The sequence below is a fragment of the Xiphophorus couchianus genome, chromosome 2 (assembly GCF_001444195.1).
Source record: "Xiphophorus couchianus chromosome 2, X_couchianus-1.0, whole genome shotgun sequence".
In the NCBI taxonomy this organism is placed as follows: Eukaryota; Metazoa; Chordata; class Actinopteri; order Cyprinodontiformes; family Poeciliidae; genus Xiphophorus; species Xiphophorus couchianus.
This window is the reverse complement of record NC_040229.1, coordinates 25,964,220-25,977,348: the sequence shown is the minus strand read 5'-3', so window position 1 is coordinate 25,977,348 and position 13,129 is coordinate 25,964,220. Positions and strand designations below refer to the sequence as shown.

Below are 13,129 nucleotides of genomic sequence, written 5' to 3'. Positions count from 1 at the left end.
AGGTTTTATGGTATCTGGTGGCGTCAATATTGCCAGCCAGTAAGGTAAGCTGAGGGAAATGTAGCTCCATTTTGTAGCAATTCAAGAGCTATTCAGCTTTTATCGCTTTGGAAGAACACTTTTTATTTATTTATTTATTTTTTTACTCTAATGTCACCAGACGGGCTCCGTAAATAATATATTTTTGTTTCCCGTAAATAAGTCGGTGAGTAAATATCCTCACACAGACGGGTAAGGTCACGTGATTCCCGCAGACTCGGGGCGGGTCTCTCCGCTATAGTTCACTTCCTGCTTCTTCTCTTTGCTCTCGCCTGGTCAGCCGCTTCATTCCTCTGTCCGACGATAGACACAATGTCACATCAAACGGGCATTCAAGGTAGGGGTTATTTCTAATTTCAGTGCCTCACTTTTGTCTGTTCCGCTGTGTGAATTTGAAGCTGAGCTTTGAGCGCCCGGTGCAGTTTGTTGCAACCAGAAGCTAGCGTCAAGTTAGCTGCTCTGTCCCTGCTAGTTAGCCTAGCTAGCTCCAGTGATTTGTGCAACCAGCTGTGCCGCTCTGGACTTTAGGAGGATTTATTTTTCTAGCGTTTTGCCTCTCAGTAGCAGAGCATTTTCTTCTCAAAGTATTTCTTGACGCCGCTTTGAGGTAATTCTATATATTTTATTTTTTTTTAATCATCAAACTGAAACCCTGTGAAGTTAGTTCAGGCTCTGAATCAGTGAACGACGCCTTCATCTACAGTCACTGCCGGTCTGGCACCTGTCAAGGTTCCAGTTATTATCTGAATTGCACGGACATTATGCAGTGTTGATGGAAACCTTTCAGATTGGGCGTGACCTCCTGCTGCACAAGATGCCCACGGAGGTAATTTGTTTAGTCTGCATTCACAAATTTATCCACATGAATGAAAAACGTGTTGTAGACCAGGCAAAGGGGAATATTGCACTTTCTACTGTTTTTATGAACAGCAACTGGCTTATAGAAATGCTCTGATTTATCCAAAGTGAAGCTTATACCCGTCCCAACTATGCTCTGTTAGAGGAAACCGATTATCTAACCTGTAGAGCGCATAAATATTTGACTCATTCAATAAAGGCATTGATAAAGTACCTGTAGGTGTGTGTAACAGGAAACGGACGTTACACACATTTGTCTGCCAAACAGACTTGTATCAAAAAGAGTTAGTGAACCTGCATAATAACTAATGCATAACTAATGTTTCTGCATTAGTTATGCTGTTTGAATAATAATAAAAAATATCACCTGGATTTGCAGTTAGTCATTGAGAAGCTAGTTTAAAAGTAACTTGTTGACCTCTGTGCTTGGAAATAGGTCAAATGTGTTACACTTACAGTAGGCATGAATGTCTCGCACAGTACGACTACCTTGGACTTCGGGTTGCGCCGTGTCAGCTGTTTGGGATTCCCCTCTGTAACTTCCCCTCAGAAAACACCAGGAGAATCCGCGCTTTCTGATTGGCTACCTGTCACATTCAACAGGTGTAGTTAAGCTCCCAGTCGGGGAAAAACCCCTGATTTGGATCGGAGCGGCAACGACGATCTACCGCAGGGTGCTCAAACTTTTTGAGAGCAAGATCTACTTTTTCTCTCATCAGCCGGCTGAGATCTACCTCATGACACGAAGACATAAAAATTGTAAATTAAACTATATTGACTTATTTTATATGCAAATATACATCAGTTATAGCAGAAATAATAAAGTGATAGAAAACCTAATGCAGTATATTTCTTCCTCAGTGAGATTCTCCTACCTTTTACACACTCTCTCTCTGTCGTTAAGCACACCCGTTGCCGTGAGCAACGGGTTAGCACACCCGTTGCCGGGTGTTAAAAACATAACATTCAGTCCGTTACGATGTCAAGTTTCCAGGCTTGTTATTTATTTCTCGATTATTAATAAACGCTCCCCTGAACACAGCGATCAGCGTTCAGTTTGTCACCTCCTGCCGAGATCGACTCAAAACCTTCCCGCGATCGACGTATTGATCTTCCGTAACACACCAAACTCTACAGGATGATCGGTTACGAAATCGTAAGCTACAATCTTAGAACGACCGGCGTTCTAAGATTGTCATAAGGGGAAAAATAGGCGCAAAAAAACCATGTAGTGTGAACTATTGCATCAGGTAGTCGGATGTGCCCATTTTTTTAAATTTAAATCTTAATTATTACTGAAGGGCAACACAGACTTCATAATCTGCACTCTTGGTTGAATTCAGTATTTATTTCCACTTTGGCTTTATGTTTAGTTTTTATTCAAGTAAATTTTTTGTTAATGGAGACTGAGAATCCATTTTATTTTTGTTTTTGGTTGTTTTGTTTATTTTGTTTATCAGTTCCAATGTTAAGTGTTCTTTTGAAAATAAAGTGTATCTATCTTTGGCAGGAAATCGCATGCATTATTACGTCATTTCCATTAAATCAGTGTAAAAAGGTCTTCAAACAATATTATCGTTTATCGCAATAATTTTTGAGACGATTAATCGTTGAGCAAAATTTGTTAGCGTGACAGGCCTACTCTTATAGGAACAGAAGTACAACAAACTGATATAAGCAGAAAATATCTCCTTCTGTGAATTTTAACTTTCTTATAAGAAAGATAAGGTGTAGCAGCTCCCCAGCACTTGAATTACTCAGCCAGTCTCGATGGTTGAATTTAGCGTTTTATTTTCTTTGATGAAGATCAACCATGATCACCACAGTCACCGCAATTGCCTCAGTCACCGTGAAAACTAAAACATATACAAATATTAGAATACAAAACATAAACTTGGAATACAAAGAACAAAACAAAACGTACCTCGCTGCTTTCACTGGGGAACACTAAGTGTTGATTTCTTTGTGCCAAACACATCTTGACAGTTCAAGTAATTCATTGGCACAATGATTCTACCAGCTTTTATAGGGCCTGCCCTCATTAGCTACGGCAGCCCGTGAGGTACATACAACCCCAGCGCCCCAAAAAAACATTACAAAGTGCAAATACCATTAAACATAACAAATTATAAACCACCAACAATGCTAATCAAAACAGACAAACATCCATAAACAATCTGCAACATTCTTAATTTAGAAAATTCCCTTTGAATAATGTACTTTAAATAGTCTACAAATTTAAATAATTTAGACAATTTATTTTAAATAGTTCGCTATCCATTACACAAGGCAAAACTATGTGAAATTTGTGGCATTTGTTGAATCGAAGTTAAAATCAGTAGAAAGAGTACTATAGAAAGTTTTTGCAGTTTTTTGTGTGCATTTCAAAACAAGGGTGTGCGTTGATGCTGTTAGCTGAACGACGCCTGGTTTTCATTTATTGAGCTCCAACATAGATTTGTGTATGAGCGGTCATTCATGGTGGCAAACTGCTGAAACACAGAGACGGGCCTTCGTGCCCAATGCACAGACTAAAATGAACCGAAATGAGTTTGGTCGCAAACTTTAATGCGCTTTAATTGGACTAATCAGTCATTTGTCTTTTGTTTATCTGATGCCTCGAATCAGACTTTGAAAACCAATAACCAGGCTAGACTGTCCCTTTCAGCACAGTTTAGCTCTTTTCTAAACAATATCTTTTCCATCTTTTTCCAAGCGGGGAACGACGTGAAGGAAATCTTTGCCAGTGCCAGGAGCGGAGACCAGTATCGAGTCTTGAAGATCGTCATCGAGGATGGTAAGCAGAGAACCTCGTATTTGTTTACAACCTTTTGTGCCAAGAAAAGGCTGAACTCACCCCTCTGCCCAAAGGTTGTGTGTCTGTGTGTGTGAGAGAAATCGCTGCAGTGCTTACATTTCGGCCTGCACATATCTGTCTTCCAGAGCAGCTGACACTGGGCGGCACCAGGAAAGCATCCAAGAAGTGGGATCAGGAATACGATTCCTTAGTGCTGCCACTTCTGGAAGATGCCGTGCCATGCTATATTTTGTACCGTCTGGACTCCACTAACAACCAAGGCTACGAATGGATCCTCCTCTCCTGGTCACCAGACCACTCTACTGTAAGACAGCCGCGCCTGCTGCCTTTAATGACTAGCTTTCCATTTTTTGCAACATTTGTTGTGCTCTGCGTTGGGTATAAGATGGGTGGAGTAGACCGCATCAAAGCAGCCAGCCTGCATGTGATTTCATACCTTCTTAGTCTTAAAAGCTAAATATGGCTTGATCATGGTGTTTTTCTAAATAACAGGCTACTTTGCCTTTTTTTTTTAAGTGATTCTTTCAGTTTTTTGGGTAATATATACAGTCCAGTGAGTTTTTGGCAACTGACTCAAGCATAATAACCTTGTCCCGATTTTGTTTAATTTAGACATGTTTCCATAGCTGTGGAAAAGAACGTTATGCAGCTTGAAGATGCAAGGTGCAAATGTGTCTGTAGCTCTTTGAGTGCAAAGTGAAACTGTTCTGAAACTCCCATCTGCAGTCACAAAGCTGAGCTTAACATTCTTGTCCCTGAGCATAAAGCGTCAGGTTGAGGCTTGCCTAGAAGTTGCTTAATCTTTTCACAACCTGCATGTGCATGAATGCTGCTGATTTTACTGACCTGGAATCGTTTGTTTTCACTTTGGGTGTATATCCATCAGGTCAACCACGTGCATAGAGCTGAAGCCCATTATTTTGATGACAGAGAAATTTGCCTGTGTAGTTCAAAACTTTTGGCCATTGTTTTTAGTGGCGTCTTCATGAGTGCCTGCCTTTTTATTTGATTTTTTTTTTTCCACTGCTGGAACTGAAGTAGTAAACCATTTTCTAAGGCTGCAAACAGGATAGCAATGTTGATTAATGAAACTATTCATGAATGACTTTACTGTTACAAAACAAAAGTGGTAATTTTAGCAATTAGTGCAGTGCCTGTTTGATTTTTAAATGAGTGTCCAGATTCTTGAAGTAAAGCTTACTCACCTAAACCTAATGTTTGGAATAAATTGCACTGAATGGATCACTGAGTTAATCAGTGTTTACATTTAAGAATCTTAATTTTAAGAGGTCTTGCTACATTTTTAACTGGTCTTCATTTAAATTTAGGTTTTTTTGTACTTTTGGCTATTTATTGTATAATATTTTAATATGTTTTATTGTAAATATTTGCTTTATTAATATTAAGAAGCTTTCATTTGGTATAGCTCTCTCTGAGGAATTTAGGCAATAGTCTACGCTGTGCTAAAAGTACAAAGACTAAGTGTTCACCTGAGACTGGCTTCTTTGTAGTTTGTGCAAATTAAACTGTAGTTGTTATGCTAATGTTGTTTATTAGTTATTAAGATAGCAAACCTAAATTGATAGTAGTTCTTAAATGTAAACTTTTACAGTTTTGAAAGGTCTTTAAAAAACTTAGAATGTTTATCGTAAAGAAACCAATGAAAATGTTTAATCTATTTAAGTTAATATAAGCTCAGCTGCACTCCTCAATAATTCTAAAGCAAGCTGTTCCAGGGTAATTTCATCCTGCAAAATGAACAGTTGCAGAGAAGTGAACATTACACACACATACCCTCACACATGCAATAATAATTCTGCGGTCCCTTCAGACTTGAAAATGCATGAAGGTTGCTTTTATTTTCCAGGTGTGGAAAAAAGAAAACACTTTTATGTTTCCAGACATTCTAACTAATGCCATTTTTTTTCCAAAGGTTGAACATTTAAATGGAAAATAATTGAATGCTGTTTTTTTTTTAATTATTTTGATCTAAAATCCGTCCTTTATTTTTGATCAGTCAGATCAGTTTGTGTTTAACATTTTAGCCACCAGTATTGTGAATTTTAATAGATGCGCCCGTCGATTGGTCAGAGATCCAAAACTGCCACGTATCCCTAGATTGGCAGGTCAATTCTGAATTTGTTTTTGTCTTTTCATAAAATGTGTAATTTTATGTTTGATCTAAACAATGACGGGAGTGGAATTCACAAATGCTGATTTGTGGATTCCCTCCCATCATAGTTTAGATTTTGTGTTCCATTTAGCTTTTATCAATCAATATACTTTTTCTTTGCTGTTTTATAGCCCTAAGAAAAAAATAGTAATCGATCAGATTTAAAAAACAAACAAACTGAAATTAGTTTTAGGTAGAAAAATCCTGATCTGACCCCAAAGTTTTATAATAATAAAAATATTTAATGCTTTTATTTTTCCAGGTGCGACACAAAATGTTATATGCTGCTACCAGGGCGACACTGAAGAAAGAGTTTGGAGGAGGGCACATTAAGGACGACATTTTTGGTACCACAAAGGTTTGTCCTTGAGCCACACATGAAGTTGTTGTTTATTATTTTCTTTCTTTCTTTTTTTTTTTTTAATCTGTAAATGCGGTTTTGTTTGCAGGAGGATTTGAACTTTAGTGGTTATAAGAAATACCTGACCTCACAGGCGGCTCCTTTGCCCCTCACTGCTGCAGAAGAGGAACTGAGACAGATCAAACTCAATGAGGTAAACACCAGAATGACAGTTTCACACTGCGAACACACAAAATATTGCCCAAAATATTGATTTTTGTTCTTAATCCTAGTGCAAGTATCTTAGTGCACTTGAAATGAGAAAAAACTGTTTTTTCAGAAACTATAGGAGCTTGTTTTAAGTCAATTATTCCTTACAGTATTGTGTGTTTTCCTGGCATAAAGTTCCATTTTATATCACAATTAATTATGTAAACTTTAATTGTTATAAAAATCATATATGTATGAAAAAATACTTAAAAAAAAACTTTAGTTTGTAATTTAGCTCCTTGAAATTGGGCCTCTGTATTTTTAAAAACTCCTTTTTCTAAAACCTCGCATTCAGGAACATGACTCCTCTTATTAACCTGTTAGCAATGTTTTTATTAATGTTGCACAAAGAAGTAGCTCGTATAATGAGCTCAGCTGATGTGCAGCTCCACCAGGTGTTTGCTAATTTCTGCTGGCTGGTCTGAAGGAGCTGAGTGGGTCTCAGGGAGGGGTGGTCTGTGAGTCGGAAACTTGGAAACGCAGCTCCGAGGATGTAACAAATGATTGACTTTAAAACAAGGTCTTATATGTAGCTGAAAAGGCACTTATTTCTAGTGTACTAAGATATTTGCACTATAAACTACACCAAAAATACTTGGTGAGATTTAGTGATTTTTCTTTTTCTTTTTCTGTTTTACAAAGCATCTGCTGGACAGCACTTATATTTAAGGGAGTAATGCAGTGCTCTTGTCCAGACTAGTAGGTCTGTTCTTTAAGTCTAAAAGGAAACACCACTCACTGTATTGTCTTCACACTCTAGGCTTCAGCAGTTGAAAATAACTGTTTAGCTCAGCCTGCAGCAGCGCTCCTCCTCCTCCTAATCATGTCTCCTGTGTGATGTGAAACCCCCCCTCCTTCCTTATCTGGCTGGGTGAAAGTATCAATGAAGGCCAGCGGTGCAGGCCTTTCGAGCGCACAAGGTCAGCAGCATTGCAAGTGTGCAGATGCTGGCCTGGCAGTATCAAACATGCTGATGGGCTAGAACAGCAGGATGTTGGCAGAGATCACTCTCATTAAGGCTTTTAACAGCTCACACCCTTGTCTATAAAAAAAAAAAAGCGCAGGTACCCAGTAATAGGGCTTGTTTAGCCGAATCCCAAAAGAAAAAATGGCTGAAGAATATGTCGTTGAGAGTCCAAAACTAAATCTGACCACAAGTATGCAAATGTTCAAGCTCTGCAGTAGAGAGTGGTTTCACTCTGGGGAACAAGTGAGCTCTGTCGTCGTGCTTTGCCTTTGGTTGTGATAAGAAAGATGAATGCAGTAATATGATACTGCTGATATACTGTAGTTACCTCTACTTATCTCGCAGATTTAACCTTCACTGCGTCTACAGGGGAAAGTTTAGGTCAAGTTTTAGACTTTGAGTCTTCTTTACTGAGTTAACAGCATTTTCTAATTGCTGCCTTCTCAACCTGCCACATAAACAACAGCTCTCTTCTTTACCATATATGGTAAGGAAGAGCTTCCTTACCACTGTTTTTAGTGGCGTAGCGTCTCTTCAGAGCACTGTCAATTAAATACTGCAACACAAATGGGAAGTGAGGCTTTTCTGCTGGTCCCAGCTTCCAGAGAAGTCGTTAGTCTGTGCTATCCAGATGCAAAAGCTTTAAAAATATTAAGCGTTTGCCTTGACTTTTTACCAGGCAGATGGGTAAAGAAACACTTTACTCATTGGAATGTGAAGTAGCTGCATTTGTGCTCAGTCATGTCTGCGAGGCTTTCCAATTTATAGGAACAGACCTCTAAAAATAGACGCAATCCATCAGTGTAATCCTTCCTGCATTTTCAAGTTCTCTGTTTGATTTGCTAAAGGCGCCTTGTCACTTCCAATACAGACTCCTCATCTATTATCAGAGTGCCTCAGCTTTTAAGCAGGATGGTTCACCAGTTTACTGTGTGTTTTTTAAACTTGTACACATGATAACCCATCTAAAGAAATTTGTTCAGTTTTAAAGTGTTTGTTGTACAATGATTTAGAAATTGAGGTGAAGCCTAATAATCGGCAGCTCTTCCTGTTTGGTTGCGTTGTGTTCAGGTCCAGACGGACATCAGCGTGGACACCAAGCAGCAGACTCTGCAGGGAGTGGCCTTCCCCATTCACAAAGATGCTGCTGACGCACTGGCACATTTTAAGGAAAAGAGAATCAACTATGTGCAACTGGTGAGTTCCTAACAGAGAACAATGCCCTCTTTCGTGCCTCTCTTTCACATCTTTGTGATGCGATTGTTGTTATTATTGTCCGTTCTGCTTTTGCAAAACAGGTTAAGCTCAGTCAGATCAGACGGTGAGCATCTGTGAACAGGGATCTTCAAGTTTGCCACATTAGGGCTATCACGATAAATAATATTGCGGGACGATAAATTATCCCAGTAATTTTTGTGCTAAACGATATTGTTTTGAGACCATTTTCGAGTATTGATAGCGGTATAATAATGCAAGTTTTTTTTTTTTTTCTCAGACAAATTAATTTTGCAAACGACACTTAACACTGGAAGTGGAAGATATTTAAAATATCAAAAAAACAACCAAAACTGTAAATAAAATGGATTGTGAGGTCTGTGTGAATAAAGTCACCCTTCAAAAAAATATGAATCATAAAAATGAAAATTGTCCTTCTAATTTTCATTTATCATGCTGTTAACTGATTAATTTCTTATTTCTACATGCTTCCTCATCCTGCCTTAAACTACTCAACAACTTTATCCCTGACTTGTCTGTTCCTGGAGCTCTGTGAAGCAGTTTTTTTGTTTTCCCCCACTCAAAGTCTCTTACAAACCTCAGAGGTTCTCGTAGAACGGTTGTATTTATCATGTTCCTTTCACTTCGCAATTATTGCTTTTTTCTGGTTCTGGTCTGTCAGGAAAAACCCTCAAAAATACCTGGATAAGAAGATAAGAGTTCAATGGTGAAGAACATTCCTGCAAGGCACATTAAGTGCATTTCAACCGTGAACTTGCTTCTTAAATACCACTCACTTTTGTTGCCTTATAAACAGAAAGAAGCATTGCTGGTCAGAAGCTGTTTTTGCTCTTTTTTTACAAACACAATGAGTCAGTCTTTTTTTGTGTGTGTTTAAAAAAAGCCTTTGTTTCATTGCTCATTAAAATTCAGTGTACCCATGGCTCTGATTAGATCAGTCCAAAGTACAAAGGAATAATTGAAGCCTGTTATTCTGTGATTTTCAGAGGCAAACGGTTAGGTTTTAGATTTTTTTTCTTTTTATTATTCCATTAAAACAATTCTCCTGACCATAACTTAGTTAAGCATTTCACTCCAAAGAAAATGTTTCATAAGTGGTCTCTAATTGACATTCCTTAGGTTTTAAAATTCTGTTTAATTGGTTTGCTCTGTAGGGAAAATAAACATAAAGCCACGTGAGCAAGCTGTGAGAACTTTCCACCTTGAGTCTGTTTAAAAGTTTTCTTTCATTTTTGACCCACCACAGTTAGTGTGTGAACCTAACCCAGGGCAAGCCCCTTTTTGTACTCAAACATGTAACCAAACACACACACACACACACACTCTGCCCCCCAGATGCTCCTGCAAAACATATAATTTAGCATTCAGGAATAAACTGACGGGGCATGTAAATAAGCAGTAGAAAACCAGTTTGAATGCAAATGACATCTGATCATGTTTTGTGTGTGTGTGTGTGTGTGTGTGTGTGTGTGTGTGTGTGTGTGTGTGTGTGTGTGTGTGTGTGTGTGTGTGTGTGTGGGCGGGCGTGTTCTGCCCTCCTGGATAGGCCATCGAGAACAGAAAGCAGGTTACAGATGTTATTTTTCTCAATATTAAAGTTGTGTGATGAAAAGAGGAAGAGGACGATGAGGAAATGGACTGTAGACACACAGCAGTCTGAAGACACCTATTTCTTGTTTGTTTTTCTAGTAGCCTTGACAACAGAGCTCCGGTTTAGGAAATTGTGTTTGTGCATATTTTTTTTCATAAAATCTTTTACCCTTTTAAAAATGATTATTTCCCCTTAACAAGTTGCACATTTGGAAGGAAAATCCACTTAGGAGTTCAGTTCATTAAAAACACTTTTTGGTGGAGGCAGTAAGATCACCTGGGATGGGTTTTCCCTCACCGGGAAAACAAGACTTGTCGTCGTCGGAGATGACCTCAAAGCAGAGAGATGTCAAAACGAGATTCTGCAGTCGGCGAATCCTTTCGCCAACACAACCAAACTGGTCAAGATCCGCTTCAACCGGCTTCACCTCAGTCCTGCTTTTCTTTTGGTTACTGTCACTTTTTCTTACACCAAGTATGACCCCTTTCCCTTCCTCTGTCAACAGGAAATAGATGCTGAAAAGGAAATGATTCGCTTGTGCAGCACTGAGCCAACTGAGTTGAAAGACCTGCCAAAGAGAGTCCCCAAAGATTCTCCACGTTACCACTTCTTCCTGTACAAACATTCCCATGAAGGCGACTACTTGGAGTCTACAGGTGCGCTGTTCTTTACACGCTGTCGTCGTATTTAGAGTAACACTTTATTTGACGGGTTGTGAAAAAGACTATCCTGTCATAAACATAACACCTGTCATAAACATGAGTAAGTCTTCATGAATATTTATAACAGTCATAAATATTCATGAAGACTTACTCATGTTCCTTCTGCCTATTCCTGTTGATAAACTTTAAAAATTATGTAGCTTTATGTTATTAAAGCTAAAGTTTAATCAGCAACACTTTTAGAACAAATTTATGTCGGATCATGATTTCTTGGTTAATGTCAAGTTGTCATAGCGAAGACATTTTGAATAATGTCAACTTTGTATTAAAAGTGTCATGATTCACCGAATGGCACTTTATGACAACAGTCATAGACATTCATGAAGACTTACTCATGTTTATGACAGTGTCATGACAGTCTTATTCACAACCCAAATAAAGTGTTACTGTATTTAGTATCATTTTAGCCCTAATGTCCTTTTTCTCTTTTGCAGTCTTCATTTATTCTATGCCAGGGTACAAGTGTAGCATCCGAGAGAGGATGCTGTATTCCAGCTGCAAAAATAACCTGATTGACATGGTGGAAACCAAACTGCAGATTGAGATCGAGAAAAAGGTGAGAGATGAAGACGTTATGATTCACACTTGAGCTAAACTGTGTTTGATTCAGAGGTCCTCTACATTATTAGAGTTGAGCTTCCACACTTTTCTATAAATTCAAATGTCCAGTTGTCTCTTTTCTTTTAGCTTATTTATAAAGAGCAAAAGCATGAATTTATGGCAGATGGTGCTACATTGGATAAGCTTTAAATATGGATAAACTAGACGAGATGCCAGATGAATAATAGATGGGATGTAAGAATATGCTGAAAGATTTTATTTATTTAGGCACTAGAACAGAGAAACAGTTCTGGAAATAAAACTATTTTTCTATACTCTATTCTTGCCCAAACCTATCCAGATCTGGAAAATTATTTGACCAAATCCCAGATTTTTTCAGACTATATAGAAAACCTGAATATGGTTGTCATAAAGTAAGAGACGAACTCTGTCTCAATAATGCATCGGTAAATGCATTATTATGTAAATAAATGATTGTTTTCCATTTAAAAAATTGGGAGTTTGATCCTTCATTAGTGAAATAAATATAAAAACTATATTAATATAGTTTTATATAATTGCATTAATTCATGCAGTTACGGGAGAAGTTGGATATTTTAAAATTAACCATTGTAATCGGTGTAGCTGATTAAATCATAATTGAAATGTAAATTTACTTTTAATAATTCAGTTCAGCATGTAATACTCCATATAGATTGATCAGAAGGATCCGACTATTTCAAGCATTCATTTTAATAATTATAGCTTTCAGCTAAAAATAAAAAAATCTAAATTCACTGCCTGTGAAAATGAGCCATTACCATGAAAATTAGTTGAAATAAAAACTTGAAACAAATCACCATGAGAGCAAAATGACTCCTTTGTTGGATTCTGAACAACTTGAAATGGCAACTCCACCTTATTTATAGACTGACCACTAACTTGCCAGGTATTTTTTTTTTTTTCCTTTCACAGTTGGAAATTGAAGACGGGACCGAATTAACAGGCGAGTTCTTGTACGCCGAGGTGCATCCCAAGCAGCATGCCTATAAGGAGCGTTTTGCCAAGCCCAAAGGCCCAGCCGGTAAGAGGGGAGGTCGCCGAATCACCCGGCCACCCGGCGAGGGAGAGGAGGAGGATTAAAACGCACCTCAGCATCACTCCACCCCACACACCCTAAATCCCCCACCCCATACGTGTTCCACAGTGGAACATCCATCCCTGTGATGGGCGACGAAAAAATTGTATTTGACGTTTTTTTTTTTTGTTGTTGTTGATGTGTTTGTATTCTTTTCCCAACAACCTCAATTTTTTTCCTCACCATGTTACCCAACTATGCACGCCAAGGAGAACTGAGCAATGACACCCTTCAGTCGTTCCATTTGTAGCTTGCCAAATGGAAACGCACATCTTAACACACTCACAAGAAGCTTAACTATAACTCAAGGGGGCCCAAATAAAAGTTGAGGTATTCTCTTCAATGTCAGCGCTGACATTTAATGAAAAAAAAAAACTTTCAAGCACGACTAATGTGAACTCGCGCCAATATAGAAATGCTTTTTTTTTAAAAAATCT

The 13,129-nt window shown here is 38.2% G+C and overlaps 1 protein-coding gene across 1 annotated transcript; it reads left to right on the top strand.

Moving 5' to 3' along the window:
- The first annotated feature begins 222 nt into the window (after positions 1-222).
- twf1a (twinfilin actin-binding protein 1a) lies at positions 223-13,096 on the top strand. The gene is made up of 9 exons (XM_028039387.1): positions 223-376; positions 3,614-3,694; positions 3,841-4,019; positions 6,151-6,246; positions 6,338-6,442; positions 8,537-8,662; positions 10,798-10,948; positions 11,449-11,570; positions 12,530-13,096. Exons 1-9 carry the CDS (start codon positions 352-354, stop codon positions 12,695-12,697), a joined length of 1,053 nt encoding a protein of 350 aa, XP_027895188.1. The 5' UTR covers positions 223-351; the 3' UTR covers positions 12,698-13,096.
- The last annotated feature ends 33 nt before the right edge of the window (positions 13,097-13,129 follow it).